The sequence below is a fragment of the Ambystoma mexicanum genome, chromosome 14, assembly GCF_040938575.1.
Source record: "Ambystoma mexicanum isolate Mex_15411 chromosome 14, UKY_AmexF1_1, whole genome shotgun sequence".
NCBI lineage: Eukaryota > Metazoa > Chordata > Amphibia > Caudata > Ambystomatidae > Ambystoma > Ambystoma mexicanum.
Window position 1 is genome coordinate 374,004,255 of NC_090940.1, and position 20,939 is coordinate 374,025,193.

The window sequence follows — 20,939 nt, forward strand, 5'->3', positions numbered from 1 at the left end:
TGCACAGGATTGCTCGATGAAACAGGAGTTGGATTCCCCCCCGAGTCCAGGTAGCGGTGTTTGCCCGGCTTGGTTTTGCAGCAGTTGTCTAGCAAGATCATCAGTGCACTCCTTTGACATGATCAGTTCCCTCCTGAGGGCATTAGTTTCCTGGCGCGGAGTGCACTTCAGCCCTAAGCTCCCCTAACAATTGGGCTAGTTGGTCGGTTTCCATGGCGCCCCGGTGGGTGTTTGTAGATCGGCTTTGTGTTCTGTTACGCTCACCTGGCTCCCACAGGGGCGTCGGTCGGACCCGGACTGCTGCGGCTTCCACCAACGTGATGCGTAGTGCAGAGATGACAGACTGGACTGGCCCTCCTAATCTCGTCAGCTTGACCCATAGAAGGATTCTCCTGCAAGTGGAGAGAGGGATTTAGCCACCCGTGGATTCTAGTGATGGCACCTCCCTGCTCTCCCCACTAATCACCTCCGAAATCCCCTTCCAGTTCTCTCACCTTATATTCTTGAAAGATGAGCTCTCCATCCTGCGTGGATTGCAGGGGTGCGTAGACACCAGTTGCTTCACTGGTTAAAATGCGTTGGGGAGTTCCGGACGAGATTTGACTCTGAGGTTCCTGGCGAAGACCAGTAAGTATAGAGTTCATAGAGTTCAATATGTCCGATGTTCACTCTTGTCCCATTCCTTTCTTATCTTGCAGTGGAGTTCGAGAAAAGATGGTCTTGTGGCAGTAGATGGCATTCAGGTAAGAGTCTGTATTACCCGATGCTGTCCGGTAAATGATGCATGTATTTAACGTGTTGTTTTCTCTCCGTTTTCAGATGCAGCGTTTGAAGATGTGAAGAGTTAAAGAATAATGCCTCCGGTGGTAAATCAGGTAAGTCTATGGTGGTAAGAGATTGTATTTGTTGGCTCTCTCAGCTCACCTGGTTATTTCTTTTGTCCCCAGATGTCGGAGCCCGGTAAAGAAATGATGGAGGCAGCGCCGGATCGAAAGGTGCTGTGAGGACTGGTGAGTATGGCGCGGCGCTGCAGCTGGCGATGCGACGCGCGTAGAAAGAATGTCCTTTCCAGGTGCTGAGACGTGATGGTTCCGGAATCAGGTGAGAAACTGGAACAAAGTTTGTTTTCTAACCTTGCCTCCACTTTCCTTCTTCTCTAGGAGCTCCGGATTCAGGATGGGCGTGGCAGAGGTCTGGAAGCTGACTTGCAGACACAGAGAGCGTTACGCTGCTGGATGCAGAATAACGCGAAGCGTGTGTTGCTGGTCGGGCGTGATTTAAATAGCCTCAAAAGTAGTCCCAGGTAAGAAGTCTCTAGAACCACACCCGAGTAAAAAATTGTCCCTGTAGTAAAATAGTCCCTTTCAGGCTTCATGTTGGATTGGAGTCATTTGCAGCATTGTCTGCCTGAGGTAAGTAATGACTATGAGCCTGGCGCCTAAGGCGCCAAGACTGAACCCAGATAGCCCCTAGCCAGGGCTGCTGAGGTTTTACTAAATGTCTAGATGCCTGCTCCCGGGGCTGATGGGCTTGGTCCGGATGCCTGGGGGTAGGTATCATGACACCACCTCTTCCTCTACTGGGCCTTCCTTGCCACTGGGGTCCCGTGTAACGTTCTTCTCCGCCCCACTGTTCCTGTCAATTATCTGCCCATGCTGCAGCCATCCTAGATTGTATCGCTACAGACACCTCCCTTTCTTCTCCTAGCTGCCCTGGGGACGGCATTGCTGTAACTGCTGCGACCTTCACTACCTTGCTCTGTACCAACTTTGCCTCCTTGGCCAATCTTCCCTGTGCTGTTTCTTTTTCTCTTTCTTTGATCCTCCTGCAATGGTGTACTATGATGCTTTGTATTTCTGGCCAGCCCTTGGCTTCCATCCCAGTTATTTTATCAAACGCCTTCTGTACTTCCTTAGGGAGGCCTCTTTTGATAATGAATTAAAATAGGGAGGTGGATTGGTCCCACGCTGTGCCCGTCTCTGCCCGCCACATCTCCTGCACCCGAAGAATGTACTGCGCAGTATCTTCCTCGTCCCCCATAGTGCATTGCATTATTGAGTGTAAATCTGTAGTATCAGGGAAGGTTCTCCGCAATGCATGCCATACATGTGCTCATACATTGTTGAAGGACGCACCGTCCTGCATGTCGTTCCCCAAGGATACTCCTGGGAACCCCACCTTCACCCACACTGAGTATGCCTGATCACCTAATGCTGTCACCAAAAGACTTTTAACATCTCCAATCGCTAGTGGGACCCCAGCTGTATTCTTTTGAAACGCATAGATCCATTTCCCTGCGCCTCCAGAAAGTGGCAGGAGGGCCTTGAGGAGATTGTTTTTGTCCATCAGTGCCCATGGTACATAATGGGGCCTTCCCGCTCCCTTATGAATGATTGGAACCTGTAATTTCTACCTTACTGAAACATTTAAACACTAAGTTCACCCTTTTTTACCCTGCCCAACACTTCCTTGAACCCCCTTTCACACGGTCTCCATGCACACTACCTATGCCCTTCCTGGGCCTTCCTCCACGATACAAAACACTAAGAAAAAGATAAAACCTAAAACAACAACTATTTACTATTGAGCCTGCTCCTTATATGAGGCTCCTACTTCGTTCTCTTTTTTCTTTTAATCTTTGCACTGCTCGGGACAATGCTACCCGGTGCCGGCTTCTATCTCCTTTCAGAGATAGGTTCCTGTATCTCCTCTCTTCTTCAACTTATTTCTCCATATATAAAAAAGAAATGGCCATACAAAAAAGAATGCAAATTCTCAAATTCTCATCTCACTCACACTCCAACCATGTGTGTTCCTTTTCCCTTATAATTCAACCTCCCAATTAGTACTCACGTGCCGGTGTTCTTCCAAGACCCTCTGTTCATGGTGTATCCAGAGGTGGCCTCCCTGTGGCAGGCCCTGCTCAGCTCCGGCCAGCAGTTGGGTTTTTGCAAAGCAGGGACCCACAGACCCAACTCAGGAATATGCTTTTGTAGAACGTCTGCCAAAAGTAGGTAGTAATGGCCCTCCACGGGTAGCCCCGGATCTCGCCGCAAGTACGGAAGTATCTCATGGACTGTCACGCATAAGGGGTCACCAAATGAAGGCTGGCACCTTATCATGCATGTGTCCCAAAAGACAAAATAATGGACACACCCCACTAGGGAATGAAACAAGGAAGAGTAATTGCAAAGGAACCAAAGTTTATATAAGTAAATTAAATGCAAGCAAAGAACTCTGCTGCCCGAGAGTGCTCTGCCAACAGATACACATGACATCATACATAAGAGACAGTCTAACAGAGAAGATTGGCTAGGCACATATACTATCCCCAGCTCCATAGGGGCTGTCTGGATCCCATTGGTTGCTGTCTCTCCATCAGTCACAGTACACGTGGTCGGATGGGCTCATCATTGCAGGGTGAAGGTCAGGCGACGTTCTTCAGAGATGACGTAGAGCTGTCTGACTAAGCTAAATAACAGGGCTTTGCGTGCAAGAAATAATGAATGGAATAAACTATCACGTGAAAAGGGGGTGTTCATTTGAAATAGGTGCTTTTTAACCCGTGTTTTTATGGGAGCATTGGTTAGGGGTTGTTCCTTCTGGTGCCGTATTAGAAGGGGTGATCTCTGATTTGTGGTCTCTGGGGTCTCATGTTTCAAACACATCTGGGATAGATGTTTGTGTTTTCAGAATATATGACCACTCTGGATTAGGTATATGGTGGGTGTATTAAAGGTGGTTAAGGGGAAGGGTCTGGTGACCAGATGCATCAAAGGGAATAGGGGGCATGGGTTCAATGGACCGTGGCTTGGCATGGAGGGGTTGGAGAGGGCATGAGTCTGTCAGCAGAGATGGATGGGGCACTGGGGCTGGAGCAGACGTTAGTCTCAAGTTCTAAGATGAGCACATTTTGTCGGCACTCGAGACTTGCTAATGGCAACAATGAATGGCTGCGTTTCTGTGAGAACAGAAGTGTGCAGCTCTGGGAGAGGGAGAGTGGGCATTTCGGCAGAGGGCCTAGAAAAAGATGGAGTTAGGAGAGAGACAAAACGGAGTACAAACTACAAGTCTTAGCATGGCGTTTATGCACTTCTATCGAAGATGGGGGACGCAAATAAGTATGGGAGGGGTGGAGATGCCTCCCCCCTTAGCTCATACAACATTTACCTGGTGCAGGAATGGTGCAGGGGGCGGGATGTACCGCCTCTCCCCCAACAGGGTTCTGGGGTATGATGTTTCTGGGTGGTATTTTTCTGTTTTTTCTTTGAAACACTAATATTGGACTGTTGTAATAGTATGTATGCTCTCGGGCAAAACAAAATAAAACCAAACGTGCAACAACAACAAAAAAAGGTTGATATGTTTAAGAAGGGATGTGGTGACCGAAGCACGTTGTGAAAATAAGGACTCCAGGCAGACAAGACTCCAACGGGAGTTTATTGATTAAGATCAGCGTGACAGCAGGCACCTAACCGAGCGGCAGCTCCAACTGAACTGAGACTCCCGCACTAGTCAGGCACATCAAATCAGAACATTCCTAGAACCCTATGACTCATAATAGAGTTGCTCTGTACGAAATACACACCACACAGTACTCTCGTGAACCAACATACAAGGATATGTGAATACATAATGGTGCTGTGCACTTTGCCCATCACAACACATCTCACCCCTTACATTTGGATCAGATTTATGTTACATAGTAGTCTTTAAACCAACTGGGTTTGTTCTTGACTCTTCCTGACCTTGTCTCTGTTCCAAGTTTTGTTTGACTGTCATCATCAGAGTCTTCATCCAACAGCTGATGCTTCCCTTATCACAAAACTCAGCAAGATTGTTATTGCCTCCATCACATTTACAGTGTTCGTTGCTTTCAACACCAACTGGACATTTCGCTAATCGGGACATCGACCAACATTCTCCTCCCTCCATTATTACCACATTGCCCCTTATAGCAGATTTCTTTTTAGGACCAATACATCTGCTTTCCACACACTTGGACGCAAGTCTGGGATTTTTAATGAGTACCAGATCCCCCACTTTCCAGTTGCTAACCTTGGCCTTCATGTCCTCATCAAACCTCCCTTTGTACACATCCTGTGCCTCCTTGACAAGCGTCATGATCTTTCCACGGTCAACATTGACACTTTTAGCCAAGTCCAGCCAACCCAGACAAAGCTTCGTGCCAGGTTGTCTTCCTTTCAGAGACATGAATGGAGAAATGTTTGTAACTGAGTGTGGCGTAGTACAATAGTTCCATATAATTTCCTTCAAAATACAAGACCATTTCAAACCTGAGGCCACAGCCAGTTGTAAACCACCCTTTATGAACCTATCAGCTCTCTCCACAAGGCCATTAGCCCTGGGGTGATACAAAGCTGTTTTAATGTGCTTGATGCAGAATTTTTTCAAAAAATGTAGCATTCTCTCCGAAACAAAATTGCACCCCATTATCAGTGACCAACTCTGCCGGGAAACCCTCTATGTAAAACACTTCTTCGAAAAATAGCACCATTTCAGCAGTGGTAGCCTCACGCAAAGGCTTCCATTTAATCCATTTGGAATGGTAATCTACTAACACTACGATATATTTGTATTCATCACCAAGATTCTGTATTGGCCCAATCAGATCAACTGCAACTTTTTGCCAGGGCTCACAAGGTACTTTGATAGGTGTAATTGGCACTTCTCTAACAATCCTGGTCTTGTCACTTTTCTCACACTCTCTACAGCCTCTGACACACTTTTCTGCATCACTATCAATCCCTGGACACCAAAAAGATTGCAGCAAGTACCTCTTCGTTCCCCCCATACCTAGATGTCCCTGATGCACTATGTTTACTAAATGAGATCTAACCCCGCTGGGGGGTACTATCCTGCTTCCTTTCCTGAGTTTGCACCCATCCTCAGACAAACTTAACTCATCCCTCACACCAAAATACCTTTCATATTCCTTTCCAATCACATTCTTGTTAGGCCATCCTTCTTTAGTCCACACCTTAACTTGTTTCAATATCGAGTCCTCCTCATCGGCACTTACCCATCTCTCTTTATCAATGGCATCATACTCAATCTCGGCAATACTAACGTTTTGATATTCCGGTATATCACCACTTTCACCATCTCTTACAGGCAACCTAGACAAACAATCCGCAACCACATTCTCTCTCCCAGGAATGTAGCACACTCTGAAGTTATAGCTCATGAGTTCCACCATCCACCTCAAAATCCTAAGAGACCCTTTGGCCCACTCAGAACTATTCATCAGTTGAACCAAGGGCTTGTGATCTGTTCTGACAAGGAAAGCTCGACCCCACAGAAAAAATCTAAAATGTGTAATGGCCCATAAAACGGCCAAAGCCTCTCTTTCGATAACAGAATAATTCCTTTCTGCTCCTCTAAGTGGCCTTGACGCAAATGCAATGACATGTTCAACCTTACCTGAATCAAACTGAGTCAAGGTAGCTCCTAATCCTAGGGTACTTGCATCAACTGAAAGCAGGGTCTTCCTACCTGATATAAATCCCCCTAATGACGGTGCCTTGGCAATCCCTTCCTTGATGTGCTGAAATGCCTCTTGACACTCTTTGGACCACTCATACCTCACCCCTTTCTTTAACAAATCTTTCAAAGGGGATGAGATGGATGCAAATCCACCCACAAATTTATGGTAATATTCTGCTAGTCCCATGAAAGAACGCAATTGGTCCTTGTCCTGAGGCTGGGGAGGATTACTGATACTTTCCACTAGTGACCTCTTGGGAGAAATGCCTTCTTTAGAAATCCTGTGTCCCAGGTACTCCACTTCGCCAACAGCTATCCTACATTTGCTCCTCTGGACTGTCAACCCCGCTTCTCTTAGTTTACATAATACAGCCCTCTCTGACTCATCACTCGCAAATATCAAAATGTCATCTTGAAATACCGTTACGTTTTTCAGACCCTTCAACACCTCCTCCATCACCTTTTGGAACACAAAGGGCATGCGATTGTATTTGAGCGTGCCTTCGGGTGTGATAAATGCAGTAAGGTGTTGTGACTCTCTGGAAAGGGGAACCTGGTGATAGGCAGCAGAGAGGTCAATGACCGAAAACACTTTGGGCTCACCAAGGGTGGAGAGTGTTTCTGAAATATTGGGCAAAGGATGCCTTTCCACTAATATGTTATGATTAAGACTACGTAGGTCTACACACAACCTCAATTTCCCATTGTTTTTAGCCACAAGCACAATAGGTGACAACCACTCCGTAGCCGCCACAGGCTCAATCACACCTTTGCAAACTAAATCATCCAGTTCACTACGCAGTTGCGCTCTCATGTTTAACGGCACATGCCTCACTTTGTGAACGATAGGTTGAGCATCCTTCTTCAGTTTTATATGATGCTCAAAATGCCCGAGCCTGCCCAAGTTTTCAGAGAAAACCTCTGGAAACTCCTTGGACCATACATCATCAATCTCAGCAATAGTAACGGGTTCAAGAGCACTGGCCTGCACCCTGACCCTCAGATTTTTCTGTTCCTCCCAACCAAATAGGGAGGCACCCTTCTTTGCAACCAAAATGTTAGCCTTGCATTCCTTTCCTTTGTATGCACCTCTTGCAGAAAATTGACCCAGAATTTCAATTGGAGACTCTCCATAAACACAGGGTTGAATGTCAGGTGGGTTCAGAATTGTTTCATCCCTCTTCGGGGTTCTCTTCAAGGTGTCTTTCGATTTGATGGTCCAGGGAGAGCATGTGTCTACTTTCAAAACTATTTCTTGACCATCAATCATGAACACATCCACCGGCCCCTCCTTCTCTCCTCCAATGGCTGATACTTCAAACACATGCCTGGGACTTGAGTCCTGTGCAGTGGACACTTCCTGTATATTGTAACCCAAACAAACACTTTCCTCGTTGTCGTTCCTGGATTCCAGGAGATTTATCGATGAGCCCTTGCAAACTTTAGCAAAGTGTCCTCTGCCTCTGCACTTGAAGCATTCAGCAAATTTTGCTGGGCAAGAAGGGTAATTTGATCCATGTCTGAGACTGCCACATCTGGTACATTTCATGCTCGACGCTCCCTTTCGGTTCATGCTGACACTCGGCTTCTTCTTTTGATCAACAGCACACACGCCTTGAGCACTTTGTTTGTCAATTCTCAGTTCCTTAACATATTTTGACGTTTGCTCTATACACCTGGCTAGACCCACAGCCTCCTCCAGCTTCATGTCCTTGGTTAGCAACTTTTCTTGGATTCTGACATTGTTCGTACACCTCACCAGCTGGTCCCTGATGAGTGAGTCAGAGGGGTGTTCGAATTTGCAAGAGTGACTTATAAGGAGGCTATGTATGATTCCACTGACACTGATGGCTCCTGCACGCGCTGGAAGAACCTGTGCCTTTCAAAAGTCACATTCTTTCTCGGTTCAAAGTGATCCTCCAATTGTTTGAGGGCGAATGTATACTCATCCACATCTTCGGCTTCGGCACTAAGACCTCTGCTTAGTCCATCAAACACGGTGCGCCCATCTATTCCCAGATTATGAAGCAACAATGCCTTTTTATGAGCCGAACTGAACCTCTCTCCACCCATCGCTACGAAGTAGATCTCGAATATGTTCTTCCACCTGTCCCACCTGATGGAGGGACGGCCAGGCTCCTTCAGGAAAGGCACAGGTGGGGGTATCGTTGCTGCCATGTTGCGGCAGACAATTGTGGCTATATGTGTGAGGCAACAGTGTAGAGAACGGAGCCTTCGATTGATTGCAGAGTCTTTCAGTAGTTCATTGCGAGTGCGTCACAATGCCCTTCTTAGAAGGCAGGGAGATTCCAATGAAAGGGTGTTGCTCGGCAACCCAATAATTTCAGCATGAGAGAGGAGCTCTTTCCACGTCAGAGGGACACACCCACTTCCTCACCAGGTGCGCGAGCTCAGGAGACTGCAGGCGCGTGAATTAGCTTGCATTCAGCCTCGAGCAGGGCTGCAACAACGTTGCGAGCACGCGCTGAATTGGGAAGCGCAGCGCAAAGGCACACCAGCCCCCACCCTCCAGGGTATGCCTCCTGACCTGGTTTTGATCCTGCTTCCATTGGGACTCGTTCCACTCCGCCTGTTGTCACGCACGGAAGCAGGATGAACAGGCTTGATCCAAAGCGGGCCCGGCAGGGGGAAGAAAACGAGCCAGTAGTAGGACAATCCTCGTCGCCAATGTGAAAATAAGGAATCCAGGCAGACAAGACTCCAACGGGAGTTTATTGATTAAGATCAGCGTGACAGCAGGCACCTAACCGAGCGGCAGCTCCAACTGAACTGAGACTCCCGCACCAGTCAGGCACATCAAATCAAAACATTCCTAGAACCCTATGACTCATATTAGAGTTGCTCTGTACGAAATACACACCACACAGTACTCTCGTGAACCAACATACAAGGATATGTGAATACATAATAGTGCTGTGCACTTTGCCCATCACAACACACGTCACCAGTGCGGTGCGTGCCCGGTCACATTGGGTGGACCAGTAAAAGGGGCAAGCGATGTGACACTTGATCAGTTACTCACCAACCACTGCTGCGTGCCTTGCTCTGTGAGTAATTACTAGGAGGTCCGCATCTGATGCAGCCTCCAACACCATACATGCCAACCCTCCCGATTTTGATTTTTCATTAAAAACAGTGCTGTTTTTCACTGTCACCCGCCTAAAATAACAATATCTCCAATGTATTCCTATAGGGAAAATGCATTCTCCCAATTTTGGTGCTGAAAACTCCCTCTCAGGGGCTTCAGTACGTTGGCATGTCTGTCCAACACTCACCTGTCAACTCGTGATAGAAGCCAGTTCCCTCACTGGCCATTCCCCTTACCCATTAATAAGTGTCAAAAGGCAGCCCACCACAAAATGAAAATCTTTTTGTTTTACCCACCTGGCTTGTCTTTCATAACATTAATCAAAACGAGAGTGAGTGTTCTTCAATACTGCTTTAATGTTAATGTTAAGTATAAACGACTGCACAATCGAAGGCAAAATCCCAACACGAGACGTACGTTTCACACTCTGGATGCAGAATACATTTCTCTGTGAATTCTTGTCGTTTCTTCGAGGTCACTCTGCCTCCGCCCCTTGTCTTCTTTCCAACACTTGGCGATTAGTCCTTCCTTAATGTCTACAGCAACGTGTTTCCAGACAGCGCCCGGCCTACCTGGCGTCACCATGGAAGCGTTTAGTTTGTACACGTGACCGCAGTTCCATTTGCCTGCCTGTATGTTTTATGTTGTGAGGTGTTCGCCGGAGGCTATGACGTTCTCCGGGTGGTATTATGGTGTAGAATCTTCTTGTCTGTTCGTCGGAAATTTGCAGATTGGGTTGGCAGGGTGAAGATCCATGACTGTGACGTCACACTCGAGCGATGGGCTTCTGGGCACTAACGCCGTGCTCCCCTATTGCTGTTTGAGATTCGTTCATGGCAGCGGCCGGCAGCGCTGTGGTGGTGACGCCGGGACCCGCGCCCTTCCAGCGTGGCTATGAGCAGGGCGCGGACCGTGGCCAGATGCTCATGTGCGAGTCCCGTCGAAGCGCGAAAAGCCCCAGTCAACCTGGGCCGCACAGCCTCCCAGGAGGACAACCGCTTCCTCGGGAGCGCAGCCTCCCCAGCCCTCGACTCTCGCGGCAGTCTCACGGGTTTCGCAGCTCCTCGCCCCCCGGCCGCTCCATGTTTCAGGAGGACGACTCTATTCTACGGCGTTTGGGCAGCCCCCGGGAGTGCGGTCGGACGCTGCGAGCTCTGCTCTCCCGCACAGAGGGAAGCGGGAGGCTGGAGTTTTCGCAGCGCGCCGACCTGTTCTCCCTCCTGCCGCGGGTGCTTGCGGACAGCGGGCCCGAGTTGAGACCGCTTTGTGTGCAGCTTCTGGCCAGGCTTTTCGGCGGCGAGGAATCGGACCTTGAGCCCCTCCGACTGGCTGTGTTTCCCGAGCTCCTGTGGCATCTACCCGGAGGAGATGTGTCTCAGCAGCGGGATCTTGTCCATGCGTTGCACAGATGCCTGAGGCACAGTTCACGACCCCAGGATATGCTAAGTGCCCTAGTGCAGCACGGCCTGGAGAGCCCCGAAGCCGCCGTCCGTAGCGCGGTCGCTCGGTACCTCCCAAGCCTTCTCACCGCAGAGGTGGCCTGCCTGGATCTCCGTGAGTTGACATGCTGTATGGTTGAGAAACTTAGTTCTATGGCTGCCGGGGAGCCTCCTGGTTTGGTACGAGACGCCCTTCAGCACATCAAGATACAAGTTGGGCCAGACACCTTCCAGAGCTACATACAGAGCTTGCCTCCTAATGTTAGGAGGCGCTGCAACGGGCTCGCTGAACTGGAGATGAGCAGCAGAGAGCCGCAAAGTCCTCAGTCCGCGGATCATATCATCCCCCAGGATCACAACAGGGACCCAACTTGGAAGCGACTTGGGCACATCACTAGCCCCCTTAACGGAGACAGCACTCCATCCAAGATTCAGAGCCACCTACAAGAGAGAGAGCAAGGAGGTCTCATTAGCAAGACTTCTCGTGATAGACAGGGAACTGCAACGGCTAAGGCCCAGTTCAGTGACCTTTTCCATTCTACTGACCAGAACGGCCTTCATCAGGCAGAGACAGAGCTGTGCAGCAGCAACCATCCTCCTCCTGACACAAGCAGCTTCCCATTTAAGGAGCAGAGCAACCTGCAAAAGGCTGGTCATGAAAGAACCGCCAGACCACATGCTAAAGGAAGATGTGGATCATTGACCAGCCCCCCAAACAGTTTCCAGGACCAGGATAGTCTGCTGGAAAGAAGTAGCAGACACCATGCCCTGCAGAGAGAAGGAGCACAGCACAGAAATAGTCTTCCCTCTAAGGATTTGAGCACCCTGAAGTTCGGGCTCATCCCACCAGACCTTCACAGCATACTCTTGGACCAGGAAGACTACAAAGGCCGCACACATGCCATGGAAGAACTGAAAGCCCTAGTGCAGGATTATTCCCCAGACATTGCCCCGTCCCCCAATGTTCTTGGCCTCATCAGCTTCTTGTGTAACCTGCTGGATGACAACAACTTCAAAGTGGTGCACGGTGCCTTGGAAGTTCTAAACCTTCTGGTGGATAACCTAAACCAGAGTGCTGAGCAGTACTTGCGGCCTGTCATCTCTGCCACAGTCAAGGTCTTGGGGGATAACAAAACTGTCATAAGGCAGGAATACATGAAGACCTACATGAGGCTGATGAAGGTGGTTGGGCCTCAGATGGTGTTGTGCTTTCTTCTGGAGCATATAAAGCACAAGCAATCAAGGGTCAGGGAGGAGGTTGTCAACGTCACCATTGCAGCTCTACTCACCTACCCCAGTGAAGACTTCAACTTATCCCAGCTAGCCAGAGACATTGCCCCATCTCTCGTGGACGGTAAGAGGAAGGTACGCCATGCAGCCTTGGAGGCCTTTGCTGTCCTGGCCTCTTCAATGGGCTCATCAAAGACGAGTCTCCTCAGGGCCGTAGATGATGTCGAACTGAACGAGGATGGGGATGGGGTTATGAATGCAGTACAGGCAAGGCTAGCCAGGAAGACCCTCCCCAAACTTGATGCACAAGGGCTGGTGGATTATGCCATCCCCCTGCCATCTTCTGCCCATGGCAGAGGCACACACATTCTACCTGGCGCGGACACTGCATGGCTTCTGTCAGGCTATAGGACTCAAAGTGCACAGACACATAATGGAGAAAGCGTCCTCAGGCGTTATGGTTCCCACAATGACCTCCATATGACCGATTCCTCGTTCAGCGGCCGGCGAGTGCTGAGTGCGGGGAAAGGTAAAAACAAATTGCCTTGGGACAACGATCCTCCTCCAGCCACTGGAGTTCAAGGAAAAGTTTCTTCGTATGCCAAGGAACAGGTAGTGTGAGATACTTTCTGTTTTATTGCTGGATCAGCTGATAATCATTGAAAATGTCACATGTATTTTAGAATTTTAAAAGCTAGAAACTGGCCACTGGGTGGTCTGTCCTCTACTCCTCTTGCCTGTACTTGGTGTAACAGATTAGAATTGGCAACGACGCTTCATTTGGAACAGCCATTTTTTTTGTTGCCTTGCAATCGGAAGATTGCTACCAGAGATTCATATTTGTTTCGTTTGTTTTAATGATAGCCGGCCAGGATACTGGCACGTGGGTGTTATTACTTGGCTGCCAGATTCCATGTTAACTGGTGCCAAGCTATTGGTCAGGAAATGTAACCGAAATTGCAAATTTGAAACTGTTTTCTCGATTTATACCAGTATTAATCATGGTTGGCGTTTGCATAGAAAACTTAATGTGTTGATTCGAGTTGACGTAATTCTCTTTGTATTTCACAATTACAGCACACGTCCCGTCAGTCGTTATTGCATTTTTTTTAAAACAATTATCGACCGTTCTGCATACGATATGGCTTCGGCGTGTCACTGTTTTGATCCAGGGCGCTGGATGGCAAGGAGAGTCTGACGTTTATTTTTCTCTTATAGGTGGCATCTTTGTGTTGTCAATGCATTGCGTACGCTTTCAAAATGGTGTGAGGGGCTGTGTTCTTAATCTAGTTTGTATAGCAACAATTGACTGAAATTTAAAGTAACATTGAGAGATTGTCGCATTCATAGAAGCAATTCGATTTTCAAACTTTATTTATGCGGGCGGGCGCACGACATTTTTAAATTGTATAATTTACACATCATATGTGCATAGCGAGGTACATATTTGAGGTGCACGCATTGTGCAATTTACTGACGGACTGGCCGCCCCCATCCTTAACCTAAGGAAGGCCTTGAATACCCTACTAGTAAACAAATATCTCGCCATCAGCCCTACATGGCCACTGCCCCCAAGCCTCTACTTCTCTCGGCTATCTCTGGTACGCCTGCACCCTGCTTGTAAACCCTTGGGCGCATCCCCTTTTGAGAGCAATGTCTCCCAGCCAGGTTTTCACTTCAAATTCCATATATACGCATATGTGATGAACTGTCTACTACCCTGCAGGCACGGGATGTGTAGTGGTTTTTCTGAACGCCAACTTTTCTCGCATTGCTACTAGTGATCCCAATCATGAAGGTGAAATGGGCACACCATGACACGTGCACCTCATTAAGTTAGCATGGGCAAAGTACATCATCTATCTTTAAGAAGGCGTGAGCAGGCATAGTAGCATCCGAAGCAATAGTACGATAAGTCTCAAAATAAAATAATTAAAAAAGAGGTAAAGCATTTTGTTAAAAATACATTCGGTAGAGTTGTCATTCTGTAGTTAAGTATACCCCACCTCACTTATAGTTTGGAAGAGCGTAATTGGCACACAGCAGTTTTTGATTTTAAGACAACAGGTGGAGTTCAAATATACACACCCAGACCATATATCTGTTGGCCATTTGGGGTTCCCCTAAATATGCATCCAATTAACATTTCCAGTTCTGAGATTATATATTTTTTTATGTATGTAATATGAGTAGCGAGACACTTTGTATGCTTTATGGAATTTACAGTACCATTAAGTCAGTGGATTATCACAGGCTGAATACTAAACACTGACCCATTAATTTGCTGTACTTGTCTATCATTTCAGGAACCGAATCCAACGGTTTCCCTTCATGTTTAAACTACTGCATTTGGATTTCTCGAATGTACTCAAAAACATAATGTGTCTAACATTTTATTAGCACCCGGCACGGGGGACCAGCAAATTTGATGCCTAGAAACGCAGACTGAAACCTACAATCTCAGCCCGTGGTCAAAGCCGCCTGATGGCTTGTTCCCCTGTCTGCCATCTCCGTCCCCTTATATTTTTTTACCTTTTCCAACCCCACTAACCTGTGTGTTGCAGCAGTGCAGGCCACTGCAGCAGCAGCTTCTGCGGCTGCTATGGAAAGGGAAGAGGGGCTTCCCTTTCCATGGCAGCTATCTTGGCACATTATTTTTAGTCATGGAACAGGACGCGCAAGGCGTCCTGCTGAATGACTGAAAATAAATATTTTTTTTTGTTAGCACCCCAGGTTAACGCTTTGGTAACTAAGTTCCAAGTGCTGGAAGGGGCTGGGGAGATAACGTAACGGCCCAACAGCCCAAGTTAACGGTCCGAGCGGCCGTTAACCCCGTTCCATCCCTTGGAACAGGGGCTTAACACCACATTATATTTAAGGAAAAAGGATGAAGTTCGATTTGCTGCACACTAGACATACTAATAGCTCTTTGTTCAGAAATATTGTGGCTTGAATTTTCATAAAACACAATGCTTTTCTAAAACCTGCCACGTTTTTGTTTTTTTCATAGCTGATACCCTTAAAAATAATAAGTGCATAAAAACCAAAACAGCACACATTTTATTTACTTGCTAGAACCTTGGACACATTAAAACAAGTTTGACATCACTTCCGTATCGACCATTTGACCAAGTTATAAGACTGGAAATGGTTTATTGTTTTTAATAATATTTGAAAATCATTTTGAAAAAATACAAATCTTTCTCATATATACAAATGGTGGGGACCTTGATGATTGTGAACGGCCCTATGCTGTGGTAATGGTGAATGGGCGTAAGGTATCAATGATGGCTGACTCAGGGTCGAAAATAACTTTTATATCCAAGGTTGCCTTTGAGTGCGAAATGAAAGGGGTAGTATCTGAGTTATCAGAGCCCGACATAAATCCAGGAGGGTACAACCAAGATCGTGTTGATCTATTGGGTTATGTATGGAGTAGATTTGAATTCAAGGGACGCAGTTGTGATGGCAAAGTGTATGTTACTAAGAAAGGGCAATCCTTGTTAGGGTGGAGAGAACAAAAGAATTCAGGTATCAAACTCGATCCCAATCACCCAGAGCAAGTGCTGCAAATTTCCGAAGTGTCCGCGAGTCACGATAGGTACATGTCGGAGTTTGGGAAAGTATTCAATGAGAAGTTGGGAAAGGTGAGAGGGTTTCAGCACCTGATAACATTGAAAAAGAACAGTATACCCATTGTGGCGAAACTCAGGCCGGTGCCTCTTGCTTTGAGGGAGAATGTGAAAAAGGAATTGCAGAAGCTATTGGAGTCAGGTGTGATTGAGAGAGCTGGAGGGGTTGAATGGGTATCCCCTGTGGTGATTGTGAAGAAAAGTTCAGGAGACATAAGGTTATGTGTTGATATGCGCGAGTTGAATAAGTGTAAATTGGTGGACAGACACCCTCTGCCCAACATGGGTGAACTATTGACCATGGTGGGTGGAGGAAGATATTTCTCTAAGTTAGATATGACGTCAGCTTACCATCAGGTCGAATTGGTGGAGGCGTGTAGGAAGGTTACGGCTTTTGTAACGCATGAAGGTGTTTTTCAATTTAGGAGAATGCCGTTTGGGCTGGCGTCCGCTTCATCAGTATTTCAGAAGATCATGGATCGTTTGTTGAAGGGAATGAAGGGAGTGTTCTGTTTTCAAGATGATGTATTGGTGAGTGGTGTTACAATGGAAGAACATGACAGGAATCTACGCAAGGTTTTGAGGATATTTGAGGAGAGAGGTATTACTTTGAGAGGTGAGAAATGTATGTTTGCTGTGACGAAAGTGGACTACCTAGGCCCGCAGGGGTCTGCAACCTGTGGCTCTCCAGATGTTTCAGACTACAACTCCCATGATCTCCTGACATTGACTATGCTGTACAGGCCGGATGGGAATGGTAGTCCAAACACATCTGGGAGCCAAAGGTTGCAGACCCCTGGGGCATGAAGTGTCGGGGGATGGAGTTAAGCCCAAGGAAGACATGGTAAATACTATTAAGAGTATTGAGAAACCGAAAAGCAAGAATGAGCTGCGCTCTTTTCTAGGAATGACAGAATTTTACCACATGTTTGTGATAAACTATGCTGACAAAGTACAGGGGATGAGAAAGATTCTTAAGAAGGGCGCCGATTTTGTATGGAATAGCCAGTGTGACATGGAGTTTAACAGGATAAAGGAAGAAATAAATATGGCCGGTCCATTAGGATGCTTTGACACGAGGAAGCTAACCATTATCACAGTAGATGCTAGTGAGAGTGGACTGGGAGCTGTGCTATCCCAGAAGCAGGAAGATGGTTCTGAAGAGGTAATCGCCCATGCCTCGAGGGGTCTCAAGGGAGCGGAGTTAAGATATTAGGTACTAGAAAAGGAGGCTCTGGCATGTTTTTGGGCTGTGGAACGCTTCAGAAATTTTGTGTGGGGAGTAGAGTTTGTGATGCAAACGGATCATAAACCTTTAAAAGCCATTTTTGAAAATAAGGGTCTTGACAAAGCCTCTCGGAGAGTGGCAGGCTGAGTTACCAGGATGCAGACACATTGTTTTAGGATGGAGATCATACCCGGGAGGGAGAATGTTTTAGCTGACAGTTTATCAAGGATAAGGGTGGCAGGAACCGAAAGTATGGAGAGTGAGGAAATGGAGTTAGTGTTTGTCAACACTGATGGTATTGTGTCCAAGCAGGAGTGGTTGGAGGAAGTGGAAAGAGATGATATCATAAGGAGGGTAATCACATATGTTGAATCTACTGCATGGCCGAATAAGGTGGAATTGGCGGAAGAAGTGGAGCCGTATTGGGAGGTGAAGGATGAATTATCTGTTAATGATAATATTTTGTTCAGATGGGGGAGGGCAGTGGTCCCGATAGGTCTGCGGAAGAAAGTGGTAGATCTAGCACATAGCGGTCATATTGGGGTTACCAAAACCAAAGGAGTGTTAAGAGAAGATTATTGGTGGCCGGGTTTTGACAAGGAGGTGGAAAATTGTTTGACAAATTGCCAGTTTTGTGTTAAGAGTGGAAAGGGAGTGGTGGCCAGAAAGCAACCATTAGTGGACGTCGGTCTTCCATCCAGGATATGGTGTGATATTGCCATAGACATACTTGGTCCCGTGGAACTTGGTTATGCCCGTGGTAAGTATATTGTTTTGGTTGTAGATCTGTTTTCCAGATGGGTGGATTTTAAGATCGTGAGGGACATCACGGGTGAGTGTATGATAAAAGTTCTACAGGAGATTTTTGCAAGTGAGGGTTTACCTGAGACTGTATTGACCGACAATGGTCCCCAGTTTATTGGAGAAAGATTCTCTAACTATTTGAGGAAGTGTGTAGTTGGTCACAAAAGAACTTCATTGTACCATCCCGAGTCAAATGGTGTGGTCGAGAGAATGAATAGGTGTGTGATGGAGAGTGTACGTATGGGAGAGGAGTGTGGTTTAGACAAGCTAGCTTTGATACAGAATAGAATATGGGCTTTGAGGATGGCGCCGCATTCTACAACTGGTCTATGCCCGTTTGAGCTCATGAGGGGAAGGAAGCCATATTCTATGGCTTGTCCGCCATGGCTTGGAAGGTGTAGGGAGACCGATCTCGTCGTGGACGAAGTGAGAAGATCATTAGTGAGGAAGAAGTCAGATTGGGTCAAACGTGAAAACTTGAGGAGAGGAAAGGAGTTACGTATGGAGTGTGGTGACTGGGTGAGGATAAAGAGAGGAGTGATAAGGAGGAAGGGGGAGTCCCTTTATTCGGATCCTGTCAGAGTTGTGGCAGTCATGAAAGGGGCAGTGCGAGTTGCTGGAGGGCAAGTGTGGAATAAAGATAGAGTTGCATCGGTGAGGAGAGGCCATATGTGAGAGCCATGTGTGGGGTGATGCCCAGGAGAGGAACTTAAGGATATGCTAACTGAGCCATCCATGGCGTTTTGCTTTAGATCAGTTTTATGAAATGTAACCTAGTTATTGTAACATACTGAAAAGGAGTAAAGTGATCAGATGATATATATAAAAAAAAAGAAAAAAAAAAGGGGGAAGATGTGTTGTGTTGCTTCTCCTTAGGGGAGGAACTCTTCCCATATGAAAGAGTATTGCAAGAAGCCTCTAGTGTGAAGAGGCCATACACTATGATGTCATGGAATGTTGGTGCATGTTTCTTGTTTTGGTTCTAGGATTGTCATTTGGAGGAGAGAGCTGAAGGGAAGGGAGCCCATGAGATGTGGGGTCTTCTCTTCTTATTTATTAACCTAAATAAATCCATATTTCTAACTTACCTGCCTCTGCCGCATCTTCATAACATTTTACACAATGGTTCAAGATGTATATAAATTGACATTTGTTGATTAGACTATCTTCGTTGCTTTATAGGTGATCCTATCCCTCGTGACCATTCTGACGACTACCTCATCATGGTAATGCTCTCGTGGTGGGGTCATCTAGTTTCACACAATTCTGATTGGACAGTGGACAGGTTGAAATGTTTCACATACAACTTGGTTGGTGATTGGATCTGTTTCGTTGGAAGGTCTTGTGGTGGGTTGCTTCTATCATAATTAGCTAGCCAATCATGTTGTGCGATGTACACAGTGTGGCAACAAAAGAGAATACTAGACATCCTTTGCTATGAGACTCAAAGCTTGGCACTGACTTATCGCTCTCACCCGACTGTTCAATGGACAGTTAATATAGCGAGTTCCTGTTGGAAACATGTTAACCCTTCTCCTTCCTTTCTCATAGTGTGACTACATGACTTCATGGGGTGTGCTTCCTGGCCTCTTGCTCTGGGACCATGTGCACAACTAAATAGTGTATTCAATGAATGGGTGTGTGTGGTCTGGATCTGCCTGGACATTCTACGTGTTATGTTCTTACATCACTTAATGTATTCCTTGGTTTCTGCAATCTGGTTTAGCTATCTGTGTGCTCTTGGTAAATATGCTCATATTGTATGGTGCTTTGCTTCTACTCTAGGTGGATATTCTACTACATGGGACAGTGTGAGTCTTTGCCTGATTGATTTTGTTCTGTGTACATCTCTGCACATTACCTCGTTCCCACCAATCTGTGGCCTTGCATTTGTTAGTATCTAAGGATACGGGACAGCACCTCATTGGTGATATGCTTTGTTTGTTAAATGTCTGGGACCTCTCTGCATCCCTCTGTTCATAGTCCATTCCTGCACAACTTCTGCAGCTTCCCCTCACATACTTGCAACGTCTGATTAAATCACGCTTTCCCATTCTGTGCCTGGGAATGGACTTCACCTTCTATTTCTGACCAATCCCAGCATCACTTTACACACTGTTCGAGTCTACTGACCTTATCTGTGTGTCTCTTTGCTATGAGATGAAACCCAATGCATACTGTGTGGAATAATCCATGCGGTTTAGAGGTTTCTTTTTAATCTGAATGGCCTATGTAGGTGCCTTTCCCGGGCTTACTGCGTGTGAGAGAAAAAATAAAATAGCAGACACAACCCCTTGTCGGGGAAAGGGGCACCGAGACCCGGCTGCAAGAGTTCAAAGGATGGTTTATTTCTCCAGCTAGGAAATAACCCAAAAACTCTCTCCCAACTCATTACATCATACTTGTATTTATATTAGTTAAAGTAACTCTAACAAAAAATGCTAAATGGACCAGATTGGCCAGACGGTGTGGTGCTGTAGGTGTGGGTAGCACCTCTTCCTCCTGGTTGGCTGAGTAGCTGACGGACGTCAAACATCTTGTGCTCCATGCAGTTCAGTGTACGGTCACTACCTAAGCTAATATGTTACACACTAAATGTTACACACTAAATAACAAACTATTTAAAACATTTTATGCTACTTGTCACATTTCTACATAAGTCACACACAATGATTGTTGTCAGTACAATTGGGTCATTCGTGGCTTTAATTGAAGGCCTTGACCTTATTGTGCATGTAGAAGAATCGGGCTGTGTTTCGCATCTTTTCCTAGGTTTCAAATTCATTAGTGCAAGTAAAAACATATATAGTAGTAAAAATGCTTAAGGTTAGTAAGGAGTGTATTGGGTGGATTTCGCAGCACAGACGAGGGTCTGGCACTTGAAAGAAATACCTTACAGGGGGTGCAGGGTCAGGATGGCAATAAATTGTTCTAATGGGGGTGGGTGGCTTGCGCGTTTATGAGTACGAATCGAGCAGAAAGTGCTTAGC

At 46.6% G+C, this 20,939-nt stretch overlaps 1 protein-coding gene across 2 annotated transcripts in view; it reads left to right on the plus strand.

Moving 5' to 3' along the window:
* The first annotated feature begins 10,172 nt into the window (after positions 1-10,172).
* Positions 10,173-20,939, plus strand: part of TOGARAM1 (TOG array regulator of axonemal microtubules 1) — a 1,414,449-nt gene continuing 1,403,682 nt past the window's right edge. The window contains exon 1 of one of the 2 annotated variants that reach the window (XM_069637491.1): positions 10,173-12,897. In XM_069637491.1, coding sequence (XP_069493592.1) covers positions 10,450-12,897 — 2,448 coding nt within the window. In that variant the 5' untranslated portion in view covers positions 10,173-10,449. The remainder of the gene's footprint in view (positions 12,898-20,939) is intronic. The other variant, XM_069637490.1, reaches the window with a different exon arrangement.